The following is a 14,899-nucleotide window of genomic DNA, read 5'->3' on the forward strand; positions in this document are numbered from 1 at the left end:
TCCACAGGGACTCCTGTGATCACCCAGTCTGACCTGCATGACTCAGGCCATAGACCTTCCCCAGGATTATACCTGTCTCAACTAGAGCAGATCTTTTTCCAAAACATTTTCTGTGATCACACTTCACCGCATTGAACCAGAAGCATGAGCAACCACGTGTATCTGGCTCTGGCATCTGCTCCAGCTTAGCCCAGTCAGTTCTGCCAGCACCATCACATGCCAATGCTTTTCCTGGAACTCTCTCTGAAGAGTGATTTCATTGGACCAGTCTTGCCAGCTCGCTTTTAGGTTCCCCCAAATATCAGAGGATTTGTGGTTGTCAGTTAATTACTGTTTAATCCCTGAGTTCTCCTAAGTCTGCCTACAGTTGGCAGTTCATAGACCATTCTAATTTAACTATATGTAAACTCTTTGACAGCAAGAGAAGACTTGGCTTTTAATGAATTTCTAGGCTGCAACAGATTTTCAATTCCAGTGAGCGGAGTCTGATTTTTCACCTGAATTTTCAGACAAGAAAATACCTGTGGAAGGGGAGGATTTATTTGTAATCTGTCTCCCTGGTTTTGCTTTTCCTGATGCTGTTTCCTGCCAAGGAGGAGGTGCTGTGCCAGGGGATAGAACCTATGATATTTGAGAGGCACAGGGAAAGTTGCTCCAAACCTTGCAGAACCTTTTGTATGGGGAGGCAGCATCCTGACTCCTGCACACCTCCCAAAAGCACTTAATTGTCTCCCGTACTGGCACCGACTCCTGCTTGGCACCATCCTCATGACCCGTATAGCAACTTTCCCATGGCTCCTCTCCTTGCCTGCCAAGCTCGGTGACAGGAGCACTGCAGAGGAGCAGGTGGCAACAGGAAAACCCACAGATTCCCCCTTCCTCCCATAATGGAGTTAGCTGATTTTTACAGACTCTACGGTCAAGATCCTCAGCTGGTGTAAATCAGCATCACCACATTGACTTAAATGGAGCTATATCGATTTACGCCAGCTGAGGATCTGGCTTCGTATATTGGGTCTAGAAGTAGCTGGCAGCGCCCCCTTGAATCTAAGCCTGTTTCAGATACATCTGTGGCCCGAATTTCAAAGATGCTGTGGTTCCTGCTGACATCACTGGGAGCTGTGAGTGCTAAGCACTTCTGTGCAAATAGGCTATCTTGGCTTTTAATGAGCCTCCTTAAGCCCCTCATGGCAGGTGTATCCAGAAGTGTTTGTTGCCCTTTTGCTTAAATGCTCTCAATGCCCAGTTACGTTTTTCGTTAGCTCCCCAGAGCTGTCTCTGTCCGTGATGGGACTTGATTACTGGTGTTTTTCCGATTGTCTCTAATGACTAATGAATACATTTACGTAGAAGACCTGCGTGTGAACCCCTCCTACACACTGCATCTGACTGTAATTTAGCCTCTCAAAAGGAAATTCACCAAACCTGTGAAAGGGAGAGAAAAGAGCCCTGTCCCTCTGTTTCCCCCACGCACAGAGAACTGAGTGACTTCCAAGACAGGCTGTGAATGCCTTGATTGGATTACTGGGGACTTTGGGCAGGCGCGTGTTATGGATTAGCCATGCAGATTGCTCGCTATTTATGTGGAGTAATCGCTTTTTAGCTTTGAAGTAATTACAAACTCCTCCGAAGCTGCTTGGAGGAAGAACCAAATGTAGATTTAGCTGCAAATTCTGCCTGGATGAACCTGCTGTCAGCAGCATCCTGGCTATTCTGCACGGGGAGGGGAAATGCTAGCAGAGCCATGAAAAGTAGTCAGTGGCTTCTCGTTGCTGTGAGGGGCATACAAATATTTAGCAGCTGCAGGTGGATGAAGCAGCAATGGCTTGCACTGAAGCAGCAATGGCTAGTAGAGTGGCTAAAGCTGGGGATACTGCAGCTGACCCCAGCTGGCAAATCTTGTTCCATTTTACCGATAGGGAAGCTATGATAGTTACTCCCTTTGTACAGGGCTGCCCAGAGGATTCAGGGGGCCTGGAGTCTTTGGTGGCGGGGGGCCCCCGCCGCCGAATTGCCACCGAAGACCCGGCGCAGAAGCAGCTCTGGCGGTCCGGGCCCTGCGAGAGCTTTGCGGGGCCTCCAGAGCGAGTGTAAGATCCCGCTCCAGGGCCCCCAAAAAACTCTCATGGGGGCCCCTGTGGGACCCGGGGCAAATTGCCCTCCCCTCTGGGCTGCCCTGCCTTCATAGGGGGTGAGATGAAGCTCGCTGCCGGTGTTCTAAGCACTCTCAGATCCTCGTGTGACTGGTGTTTATGGAAGGGGGAAAGTACCCTTACTTCCCCATACAAAATGGCAGTGAGCAATTAGCTGGCTATGTGATGTTCTTTTGTTCCAGTCATGCTCAACAAAGATGCCCAAGTTCTCAGGGAGATTGGACTTCATGTGTTTCATTAATTGCACGTGGGCTTATTGCAAGCATTGGGGATGCTGCCCACAAATTGCCATAATAAATGCAGCTCCCTCGGGTCTCCTGTGTTGACTGCTGGCTCAAAGGTCTGTTCCATGGCGAAAACATTCCCCATCCTTGGTGAGATTTTTATTTTGTGCCGCTTGTTTCCCAGCCCTTCCTTTGATCCTTCCATAAAACTCTACAATCTTTGCTGCTTGATGCTTGCAGTGCGTGAATGTCTTTCCGCACTGCTCTGGGAAGTGGCTCAGGAAAGCCATTCTTTCTTTTTCCTTGCCATCAGCAGCACTTATCCCAGAAATATTCCTCTCAGGGACTGCGAGAAGCCAAGATTGCAAGGAGCAAACATGACACACCCACTGAATGGAACACCCATTGCTATGCAGATGCTGCAGGCCGCTGGCATGTGGCGGATAGAGATGTTTTACAGATGAAGTGTGTGGTGCAGCAGCATCCAAGACCCCGAGAGAGCAAAAGCCTTTTGTGGCTTGTCTGTTCCTTTACCTCCCATTAGCCTTCCCATTGATCAGCCTGTAGGAGCCATTGGGTATGTCTACACTACGGGATTATTCCAATTTTACAGAAACCGGTTTTGTAAAACAGATTGTATAAAGCCGAGTCCACACGGCCACACTAAGCACATTAATTCGGTGGTGTGCGTCCATGTACTGAGGCTAGTGTCGATTTCTGGAGTGTTGCACTGTGGGTAGCTATCCCGTAGTTCCCGCAGTCTCCCCCGCCCATTGGAATTCTGGGTTGAGATGCCAATGCATGATGGTGCAAAAACAGTGTTGCGGGTGATTCTGGGTAAATGTTGTCAATCAATCCTTCCTCCGTGAAAGCAACGGCAGACAATCATTTCATGCCCTTTTTCCCTGGATTGCCCTGGCAGATGCCATAGCATGGCAACCATGGAGCCCGTTTTGCCTTTTGTCACTGTCACCGTATGTGTACTGAATGCTGCTGACAGAGGCGGTACTGCAGTGCTACACAGCAGCATTCATTTGCCTTTGCAAGGTAGCAGAGATGGTTACCATCCCTATTGCCCCGTCTGATATTGTAAACTGGCGATGAGATGACGGTTATCAATCATTTTGTACCATCTACTGCTGTCATGGGTGCTCCTGGTTGGCCTCGCTGAGGTCAGCCGGGGGCGCATGGACGAAAATGGGAATGACTCCCTGGGTCATTCCCTTCTTTGTTTTGTCTAAAAATAGTCAGTCCTGCCTAGAATATGGGGCAAGTCTACTAGAGAGCCAGAGAGCACAGCCTCTCTGGGTCAGAGCCCCAGAGATCCCGCAGAAATGATGAGCTGCATGCCATTCTAGAGGGTGCCCCTGCAACAACCCCACTGTTTGCTTCCCTCCTCCCCCAACCCTCCTGGGCTACTGTTGCATGTCCCCTCATTTGTGTGATGAAGTAATAAAGAATGCAGGAATAAGAAACACTGACTTTTTGGCGAGATAAAATGAGGGGAGGTAGCCTCCCGCTGCTATGATAGTCCAGGGAGTACAGAATCTTTTCTTTAGACATGAAAGGGTGGGGAGGCTAATGGAGCTCAGGCTCCAGCTGCTATGAGGACGACGGTTACCAAGCATTTTGTACCATCTGCCAGGGATGACAGGGAGTCATTCCCATTTTTACCCAGGCGCCCCCGGCCGACCTCACCGAGGCCAGCCAGGAGCACTCACGGGGATGACGACGGTTTTCCCCGCCATTTTGTCTGTCTGCTATCAGGAAAGGAAGGGGAGGGGATGCTGCTATTCAGTGCCGCAGCACCGTGTCTACCAGCAGCATGCAGTAGACATACGGTGACATTGAAAAATGGCAAAAAAGATTTTTTTCCCTTTTCTTTCACGGGGAGTGGGGGGTGGTAAATAGATGAGATATAACCTGAACCACCCCGGACAGTGTTTTGGACCCTACAGGCATTGGGAGCTCAGCCAAGAATGCAAAGGCTTTTCAGAGACTGCGGGGACTGTGGGATAGCTGGAGTCCTCAGTACCCCCTCCCTCCCTCCATGAGCGTCCATTGGATTCTTGGGCTTTCTGTTATGCTTGTCACACAGCACTGTGCTGTGGACTCTGTATCATAGCCTGGAGATTTTTTCAAAGGCTTTGTCATTTCATCTTCTGTAACGGAGCTCTGATAGAACAGATTTGTCTCCCCATACAGCGATCAGATCCAGTATCTCCCGTACGGTCCATGCTGGAGCTCTTTTTGGATTTGGAACTGCATGGCCACCTGTGCTGATCAGAGCTCCACGCTGGGCAAACAGGAAATGAAATTCAAAAGATCGTGGGGCTTTTCCTGTCTACCTGGCCAGTGCATCTGAGTTCAGATCACTTTCCAGAGCGGTCACAATGGTGCATTGTGGGATACCGCCCGGAGGCCAATACCGTCGATTTGAGCGCTACTCCTCTTGTCGGGGAGGAGTACAGAAACCGATTTAAAGAGCCCTTTATTTCGATATAAAGGGCCTGGTTGTATGGACTGGTGCAGGGTTAAATCGGTTTAATGCTGCTAAATTCGGTTTAAACGCGTAGTGGAGACCAGACCATTGTCTGCTAGTCATTAAACCACCCAGAGCACTTTGGATCAATACCTCACTGAAGAACTCATTGGAATTATAACAGCTATCTGCCTGTCATTACTGACTGCTCAAATCTCAGACCCTCCTGCATCATAGACCCATGTGGCATTTCTCAGCTTTCCAGAAGGGACAGCTTAGAGCTTTAAGCGTCAGGTTTGAAATTACTTAGATTCCTTGGAATCATGTGTTTGGGTTTCTTTTTACCCTGCTGGAATTTAAACACCTTCACCCATCTGAGAAAATTCCATGCAGGTTTAATGAAGCGTCCTCTGAGCAAAACTCTCTAAACCCTCTTCACTTGACAGGGAAATTAAGGAAGTCACAAAATTTTCCATGAAAATGGTGCTGGGGGTGCTAAGAGGTGGCCTGTGCGTCTTTGGCCAAACTTTTCCCCTTACTACACTATTGTGGAGGGGGTTGGTTCACTGTGTGTCTCCTTTTCCAAAAGTAGTTGCATCACGGGGGCTTCTCATATAAATATTAAGAAACATTCTTAATAATGAAGAAGTCGCTCCACACACCTCTGAAGTGCAGCTGCCAGTGGACGGAGGGTGAGCAGACACCTGATGGAGGCTGTAGTCATCAGCTGGCTCTTACTTAAATTGTAAGCTCTTTGGGGAAGGGACTAGTTTTTTGTTCTCCTGTGCACAGTGGGGTCTTGATCCTTGTAGTGCCTAGAGGCCCAAATCGCCCATACAAATAATAGCAATAAATGGCATTATCTTCTCCATCATTCTTATTGTAAACTCTCAGGATCAGGGATTGTCTCTCTGTGAGCTTATATGTATATCCTGGCAAAGGCAGGGCCATGAAGAGCATACTATTTGCGGCATACCATTGGTATGGTGCTCCCGGCTGCAAAGTGATGTATACACCGAATGTATTCACTATTACGTATTTCTCATTTCAGAATGTAACAAAAACAGCAGCAGAAGAAAAACCCAAAGCTCCCACTACCCAGGAGATTGAACAGATAATCAATAGTTACAATGCCAAGGTTACGAATTGTTTCGTGATGAAGCTGGTATGTATTTTATTCATCTGTCTACATTACTTCAGGCACTAAGGGCAGGCTTTTAATTCTGGCTTCAGAGGAGACTAGGCTTTGCGCTGAGCCTTTGCATAGCGATGAAGTTCACCTGACATGAATAACTCCAAAATCTTTGATTCATCTGCCAAGCAGCAGCAGGAAATCAGGTCCTACTGCGAGGAGAACACACCGACAGAGGGTATAAATGCATAGAAGAGACAACTGCATTTGCAAATGGCAGATAATCAGATGATGTGGTAACTGCATCAGTTACCAGTACAGGGACTGCTTGCCTTGCATTTGAACCGCAGTCTGACAAATGAATTCTGAGTATAGCATTCAGATTAACCTGTCTGAGCAGTTGTCTTCTCCTGAAACTCTTAAGGCTACAGACTGGCCTGAATCAAAAACTTGGGTCTAAACAGCCCCAGCCTTCGCGGGGGGGGGGGGCAGCATTTGAACCTGGATTTTAACTTTGACTGTCCAAGGCTGCTGTTATGCAAGTAGGAGAACAGCGTAAGCTCTGCGGGGCAGAGCCTGTGTCAATGCAGCATCTAGCCCAAGGGGTCCCAATTGCTGACAGGTGTGTCAGGGCACTACTGTACTGCTAATTGATGGGAGTATGAAACATGCTGGGTGTAAAATTCAGAAGCATTTAAGTGCCTTGGGAGCCTAATTCACTTAATGAGACTTTAGCTCCTACATCATAAAAGTGCATTTGAAATTTGTACCCACTGGATAAGACGTTAGTAGAGCAAAGCACTTGAGTCTAGTCTTAAGCAACTTGCTGACTTTTCAGTAGCCACTATGTACATTGAATTAGATGCTTCTCGGCTTCTGCCTTGGAGACAAGTGTTGACGGTTTAAAAAAAAAAAAAAAAATCCACCGTGCTGCCAGTCTCCCTCAGTGGGAGTCTCAGAAGAGGCTAAATGCTGTGGCTTGGAGACTGAGCTCGCTGCTTAGCTCTGCTGGTGAGGTGTGGCTGAGATAAGGAGGAAAACTTGCATTGCCGGTGTCTGTGCTGTCCAGGCCTGATCCAAAAGTCCACTATACTGGTGGAAAGATTCCCATTAATGTCAGTGGACTTTGAATCAGGCCTGGTCTGTCCTACGGCTAACACAGGGCTTTGGTCCCGAGGGCTGTCACTCATTTCAGCACCTAAAGGGCTTATTCGCCAGCCTTATTTGTACCTGGGTCCATTTGGCATGAGCCACCACGCAGTTCAGATGATGGTTCTATTTTTTTTTTTCCAGTGGGGAAATTTTCAGAATAATTTCAATGTCCAGCAAGTGATTTGCCACACAAAGATCGGGCTGTATTGTTCTTGCTTGGATGAGTCATGATAATTAGAAAGCTGCATCACCGCAGTTCAGCAACTGTCACACAGCCTATTTGGTGACACCGAGCCCTTGGGGAAACAGATGTGCCATTCTGTTCCTCCACGGTCAAACTTATAAACAAAGTTGTGGGACCCCAACTGCTTACAGTTCCAGCCATTGATTGCAGCCTTGTTACTGCTTGGAAAAAACAACCATGTAAACCAAGTCCTGTTGGTAAGTCTCGGGAGGCCAAGGGAATGACTGTGTTCACAAGGGAGATTTAACAAAAGGAGCAAATTTCACAAATTCTTACAGATCAGAGCAAAGGAGGTTTTAAAAACAGAAGAAAGGGAGATTTTACAATTTCACAGAACAGAGTTCAGTTATTTCTGGTTTTCTGGTAGCTTATCAGTTTGTGAAAACAAGCCCCAGGTTGTCTTTAAACAGACATCACTTACGACTGAAGTGAACAGAACTACTGCAGGAGTCCCTTACAGTAGCCAGGGAGTCATCAAAGGGATCTTCTTCCATCTCCTAACTTTTGTGATCCATGAATTAATGTTGGAGTAGCCTGGGTTCCAAATGGGTTTTTTTTATTCTTGGATCATTTTCTTTTAAGGCAAATGGGCTATCTTTTGCCTGTAACCTGTGCAGTCTTGGGACTCTGTAACAACTCACTTCAGCTCCAACTGACAGCTGTGAAGCAGTACCTGAGAAATCAGTTCCAGAGGTTCTCATCTTTTAGAGTTTTACAGCCTGGCACCCATGGTGTTGTCCATGCTTAACCAGGGTTAGATTTCTCATATAGTCTGTGTAAAGGGCCTTAATCTCCAGATTTGGCCCAGGATGGTGAAAATCTCATGAAATTTCCATCATTGAAGATGGAGAGCTGCAAGATTTCAACTATTTGGAGCTAAAACCTTATGAAAACAGCCAGCATATCCAGCTCTACCCCCGGAAACCCTAGTTCAGACGCTTATATGTTCTCTCGAAACCCATCTCCAGTTAAAGGAGACAGAAGTATAATTGCAGACACAAATGGTATTTAATGTCAGTTAGTTTCCATAATTCTTCTCTGTAGCAGGAACAGTTTACATAGGATGAGACAGCAAAGGGGTGGGGAAGAATCCTAGGGCATTATTGAATAGTAAGGAACAGGAAGAATTCTGTAGTGACTAACCCTAAATTGCTAGTTCCTTTTACACTATTAATAGGAAAGTTTCAAGCACTACAGAAAGTCAGCTCGCCATGTCTACTACTGGGATAAGTATTGCAAAAAGCCCTTCAGCTAGGGGTTGGGGGAGAGGAGAAGGGGGAATACTGGCAGTAGCTGAAAACCTGTCTTGCCCCATGAGTGCTCATTGAAACTTGACTTTAGTTATCTCCTCTGCCTTAGAATGAGGATGGCACTTACACGGGCTTCATTAAAGTGCACTTGAAACTGCGCCGGCCTGTGACGGTGCCAGCAGGGATTCGGCCGCAGTCTATCTACGATGCCCTCAAGGAGGTGAACCTGGCTGATATGACGGAAAAGAGAACTTCCTTCTACTTGCCGCTGGATGCAGTCAAGCAGCTGCACATCAGCAGCACGACCACAGTCAGCGAGGTGATCCAGGGGCTCCTCAAAAAGTTCATGGTGGTGGACAACCCTCAGAAGTTTGCACTTTTCAAGGAGATGCAGAGAGATGGGCAAGGTGAGTTCAAACTCTTCCGAGCAACCAGTCCCATGGGGGCTTAGTGCAGAGGGTGGAATTCCCAGATGCGTCCCCTCTCTGCCACAGTAGATAAGAATGTAATTTGCGTTACAGTAGAGGCGTTAACTGAGCTGTGCTGTGCAAGGCGCTGCATATACAGATAGCCCCTAACCCAAAGACTGACAAAGGGAGGATAGTCTTACAGATGGGGAACTGAGGACCAGAAAGATGAAGTGACTTGACCAAGCTCACAGAGGGAGTCAGTGGAAAATCTGGGAAATGAACCTAAATCTGTGGAGTCCCAGTCCAGTGCCTAAACCATAAAGCCATCTTTCCTCTCATTCCTAAGTAGTGTCATTCCTAATAGCAGAGCTGTCAGAGGCAGCACTTTCCCAAGGGAAGATCTGCTTTTTGCTGTGTAGTGTTCTTACCAGTGCCTTCATCAGGGAAGAGTCTTAATAGCCAACCCGTGTATATGTGGCCTTCCATCACATTGATCCCGACTTCTTGTGGTCATTAAGGATCAAATGTCACTTGTTGCAGGAGTTAAGAGTTGCCTGACCCAAATCTAATTTAGATAATCAAATATGCCTAACAAATTCCCCCTGCAGTTGTTGGATAATTGGCTGCTACACCCTTGCCACCTTGCAGCAGGGGCTGCGTAGAGTGGGTACATAATCTTTCTTGCTGTGGTGTGTTCAGGGTGAAAGGAGCTATATAGAGATTACAGGACAGAACACTCTGCAGTCTCACAGGTGTTGGGAGGATGAATACATTGAAGATGGTAAAGTGCTCAAATATTACAGAGAGGGGAACTATTCAGTAATTAAACATTCCTTAGGTTCCTAAAATCCTGGGCAATGTTGGCCTTCCCCCTATGTAGTAAAAATATCACCCTACTGCCTTATTCTGCTTCAGGGTCAGCCCCTGTTGGCTAAGGCAGGAGTTGTAGTTTCATCGTTATACAAGTAATGTTCACTGGTGCATACACAAGGTCTAATTTCCAGTACCCCAAGTAGCTCCAGCTTAAGTTACAGGGTCTTGGGTTAGAGCAGAGATGCCAATATGGCCACCTTTGTGGAATGCAAGCTGTTGTAAACAAAGCTAGGAGATGTTGCTTACTGACTGGCATGAGGGCCTGGGTGTACCTCATAGACTTTAGGGTCAGAAGGGACCAATGTGATCTAGTCTGACCTCCTGCACAAAGCAGGCCACAGAACCCAACCCATCCACTTCTATAACAAACCCCTAACCTATGTCCAAGTTACTGAAGTCTTCAAATTGTGCTTTGAAGACCTTGAGCTGCAGAGAATCCACCAGCAAGTGAGCCCCCCTATAGACTGAGCCAAATTGAGTTGTTGCCATAGGTGGAGACAACTTCTAGTGAAGTTAATGGAAGTTAGGATCGTGTTTTAAACGACTTTCAGTTCAGTTATAGCAGACTGCTTTGTGCTTTTAAAATATCATGTACTAAATTTTGATACTGTGGAGGCACAAAACTGTCTCAGGATGACTCAGCCCTTTGAGATGGACACTCACCTGCATGGAATTCAGTCTTTCCCATGTGGTCCTGTCTCCTGTGCGTGAATAGCAGAGTGTGTATACCCTAGTGTTCCTGGCCAGAATTTCCCCTCTCGTTTATTTAGCTTCTGTGTATCAACACTGATCTTTAGACAGTGCCTAATCTTTGGTACTTGAAAAAATATTATTAGCATTCTAATTGACTCATAGCCTTCTGGAGTTTTAACCTTAGGAGAATCATCATTGCCCACTCACCCTTATAAACAAGATATGTGCATTAAAAATGTATTTATAAATTGGCAAGGAGTGCAACTGCTCTGAATGGACTTGTCTGGCTTTCTCTTTTCCTCTAGTCCCATGCTTGTCATCTGCCTCTCCCCTGTCCAACTCCCACTACCCTAACCTCCCACCCCCCACAAAAAAAAATCCACCATGAGTGATCCAACAGAAACACTGTCACAGGAAGCTGAAGTACTTTGGCACTATAAACCGTCATGGCAAGACAATCTTGGTGCAAAACAGTGTAGGAGACGGTGGGTGGGAATTTCAAAAGCATGTGAGGGAGTTAGGTGCCCTGCTCCCACTGAAATTCCAGGGGATTTGGGTGTATTGCTGCCTCTTTGTCTGTTAAAATCTCCCCTCCCTCCCCCCAGGGAGGGCTAAACAGCATAATTTCAAGGTGAGACAGATTGGAAGGTGGGTTTGGGATGGGGGCCAACTCAATGAATTTACGTACATCACATTAAGCAACTTCCAGTCTACCTGTGCCTGGTTGTGTTGGCCAGGGGGGTGGGCTCTTCCCTGCTGATGATTTATGTTTATATAGATCCTTTCACTGAAGGCTCTCACAGCCCTTGGGCCAAGACTTTCTAAAGTGGGTGCATAATATTAAGCTTCTAAATCCTAATGTAGGAACCTAAACATGTAGCCTGATTTTTTTCAAAAGGGCTGCAGTTCCTGTTGATGTTGATAGGAACTGCAGGATCTTCAGTCCTTTAGAAAATGAGGCCACATGCCTAGGCACCTAAATTGGGTTTTTGGGGCCTCACTTCAGACACCCAGTGCTGAGTGTGTTGTCCATGAAGAGTGTTAATTAAGCCTCACAGCACATTCAGCTGGAAGCAGAGGGAGTGGAGAGGGGCGGGGCTTAGACCAGTACAGCTAACCTGGATGTGTGACCAGATTCAGCTGCCCTGGTCAACTCTGTTCCTGGCAGGTGTCTGTCTGTATCTACACTGATTCTAATTTCCTTAATCTGAACAGAACCTTTCTCAACCTCACATAGCTAATCAGCAGTAGACATATTATCTAGATATTGCAACTTTCAATCATTTGCTTTAACCACTAGTCTGCACAGCCTTACCCTTACCATCTCCAGCAAAGGTGTTGCTGTCTTAGAACCTATGCTATGTTTGCTCAGTAACTTCTTGAGCATCTTTCTGCCTTTGATCCTAAGAATCTCTCTTTTCCCCCCTGCAGTTCTCTTCCAGAAGCTCTCTCTAACAGAATACCCCTTGTATCTCCGGCTGCTGGCTGGCCCTGACACAGATGTCCTCAGTTTTGTGCTGAAGGAAAATGAAACAGGGGAAGTTGAGGTATGTCTGGGAGTCTTTCCCTTGGCTCTCACACCAATGTTAATAGCTTTACAAAAACACATGGCCTTGTTAAACAAACCTGTGAGACTTACCTGCAGGAAAAACACAACTTGATTGATTAATTTTTGGCCAGGGGACAAGAGGGAGCAAGTTTACTTTTCTTGTGTTACGGTTTGAACATCCAAACACTGAATTAGACACCAACCTTCCACTTAAGGAATCCTTTGAGATGCTTTAATATTTATTCTTAAATTTAGCCTGTATTTTTTCAGAACCTTTTAGCTAATCAGCTTAATGCAGAAAACTGTTTTTAAAAACCTGATGTTTTTAAAAAAAAAAAGCTGTGGCCTGTTTGATGTTTAGATCATAATCCATTTGTTTTTGTTTGTTTATAGAACTAAGCAATGCAGTTCTACAGTTAATCCTCAGAGTAGATTAGCTAAATGGAGCTATAGCTAATCCACTGATTTTAAAACAGAGGCCAATGCTATGCTCTATAATAAATCTAGAGCCTCCTACAGCTTCATATGGCAATGTAGAACTTCAGACAGTGTTTAGCTAAACCTCAGGACTAGCACCTGTGCTGAAGATGAATCTGTCAGCTGCTAAGGAGTATAGGGCATTGACACATAGTCAAGGAGTTCAGATTCTAACCACTAGGGAGCACTCCTGCCCAAAGGAGAGATCAAAAAAGCAGGATTAAGTGTATCTAAATTCCAAAATTATGGCCCAGATGTCAGTATTTCTCAGGGATACCGCCTGACATGCATTACTTGCAATATCGCTGAGTAGAAGCTAGCCTCTCATAACTTTAACAGGTTTCCGTCCCAGCATATCTAACACTCTTTTGTTGACTTCTCAATAAATTTAAAGTAATCCAAGTAGAACTATCCCTGCTGGTTACAACATGGCTTGCTGGGGCTTTCAGACCCCCACCCTTTGTGACAGAAAGCACAGGTGATTGCTTTAGCTTCTGCATGCCACAGCTCCGTTACTTGTCTGTTTTTTCAATCCCTTGGGAAACTTTTGTGGACCAAATATTGCTGTGGAAAATTTTAAGTCCACCCAGGCTCAAGTCAGGTTTTGCTTTGGGATCATAGTCCCAGATGGCTCAAACTTAGGCTTGTGTGTTGGATCATAGATTGTGGATTCCATCTCAGAGCATTAAGCTGGGACATGTGCATATCTGAACAGTTAAGTGGGAAATTGTTCCCCTATCCTATGAAAAATTGTGTTTTTGAAAACTTTCCTATCCTGACTTGGCCCAAAAAGTCTACCTTAAATTTTCTAACCAAACCCACTCCCCAACCTCCCTGCTTTAGGTCAATGGACACATTTCAATTTTTTATGAAACAAAGCATCTTGTACAGTACTTATTTCTGAATAGTCATTGCAAACTGGAATTTTTCATTTTGTTTAAACTGCCCCTTTGCCAGTTTTTTGGTTTTGATGAATCAGCGTTTATTTAAAATGTTTGGTTTGAAAAATTCCCGACCCACTCTCTCAAGGGAAAGATAGTTCGTGTCTAGTTGCAAGGCTAGTTAACTAGATCTTTCTGTATATATAAATCTAACTAACTGACCTTGCTAGGCAGCATGCGTCTTTTCTTCTGATTTTCAAGATGAGCACTCAGCTGCACAATACACCAGCACGGTGTGTACGTTACAGGCAAGCAGAGGTGGTATTCTGTCTGCTCATCTCACTTCTGTTTTTGCTTTCTTTGCAGTGGGATGCATTCTCTATCCCAGAGCTACAAAATTTCTTAATGATACTGGACAGAGAAGAAAAAGACAAAATTCAGCAAGTACAAAAGAAGTACAGCAAGTTTAAACAAAGACTGGAGGAGACTTTGAAAGAAACAGGAGGAAAACCTGGATAACCAAACACAAAGCATGTATAGTATCAGACTAAACTAGATATTATTTTTTAAAAGAAGAGACGTCTCAGGACACCTCAGATTTGTCTGACCCCTTCTCCCTCTTCCTCTGTCTGAGGAATGATGCACCCCACCAAGAGACAAGTGTTGCATTTCTTTTCCCTCAGACATTATCGCTGGATCACAGCCAGTCAGTAAGAATGGAAACCCTCGATTTAAATCTGCAGGCCTTCGATAAACCAAATAGAGCTGCTGCGGAGCTTTCAGTTGTTGCATTGAGTCACCAAGCAGGGAAACTTCATGGCAACAGCTGAATGTTAAATAGGAATATCTACTGGGTAATTGTGTTGGGCAGGACAGAACTGCATTTTTTTCACCCTCTCCTGCCAGCTTGCCTGTTGGCTTTGTTTTAAGATGCTGCAGCTGCCTTGTGTGTGGGTGTTGTGTTGTGTCGTTCCGTCATTTCATAAGTTAGGTGGCATCACAGGAAGCAGCAGATAAAGCAACAGGACTTGGTTGCACCAGATCATGTGCATGTTGCAGCTGTCGATGATGCCAAAACAGATTGTTGCACAATTTAAAGATATCTACTGAAACATAAATCAGATGCCAAGGAGGCTCCAAGTCCACCGTAGTCTTTCCAGTAGGTTTTACTGGTATTTTAGATAACCTTCATTCTAGAGAATTTTTTTAAAAAAGGTCAAGTAGGATAAGAGTGAAATTTGGATTGTTTGGTCAGCCAGTCTGCACCTGGGAGTAAATGTTCCCTACTGCTGAGTGTGGCTATTCTGTGTATTGCCAGTTTCCCACTCAGGGACCATTTTACAGATTTACTCTTTTTACATGCAAGATGGTTGAGGTGG

At 45.6% G+C, this 14,899-nt stretch overlaps 1 protein-coding gene across 4 annotated transcripts in view; it reads left to right on the forward strand.

Moving 5' to 3' along the window:
• The window catches only part of IKBKE (inhibitor of nuclear factor kappa B kinase subunit epsilon), a 149,485-nt gene extending 140,652 nt beyond the window's left edge, over positions 1–8,833 (forward strand). For 3 of the 4 annotated variants that reach the window (XR_004000258.1, XR_004000257.1, XR_004000259.1), the window contains exons 23-24: positions 5,911–6,024; positions 8,747–8,833. Coding sequence is in view for 1 of the 4 variants with exons in the window: in XM_030561626.1 (XP_030417486.1) it covers positions 5,911–5,969 (59 nt within the window). In the remaining 3 variants the exon portion in view is untranslated. Of the gene's footprint in view, positions 1–5,910; positions 8,127–8,746 lie in introns of those variants that run through there. The other variant, XM_030561626.1, reaches the window with a different exon arrangement.
• The last annotated feature ends 6,066 nt before the right edge of the window (positions 8,834–14,899 follow it).

This window comes from Gopherus evgoodei, chromosome 4 (assembly GCF_007399415.2).
Source record: "Gopherus evgoodei ecotype Sinaloan lineage chromosome 4, rGopEvg1_v1.p, whole genome shotgun sequence".
Classification (NCBI taxonomy): domain Eukaryota; kingdom Metazoa; phylum Chordata; order Testudines; family Testudinidae; genus Gopherus; species Gopherus evgoodei.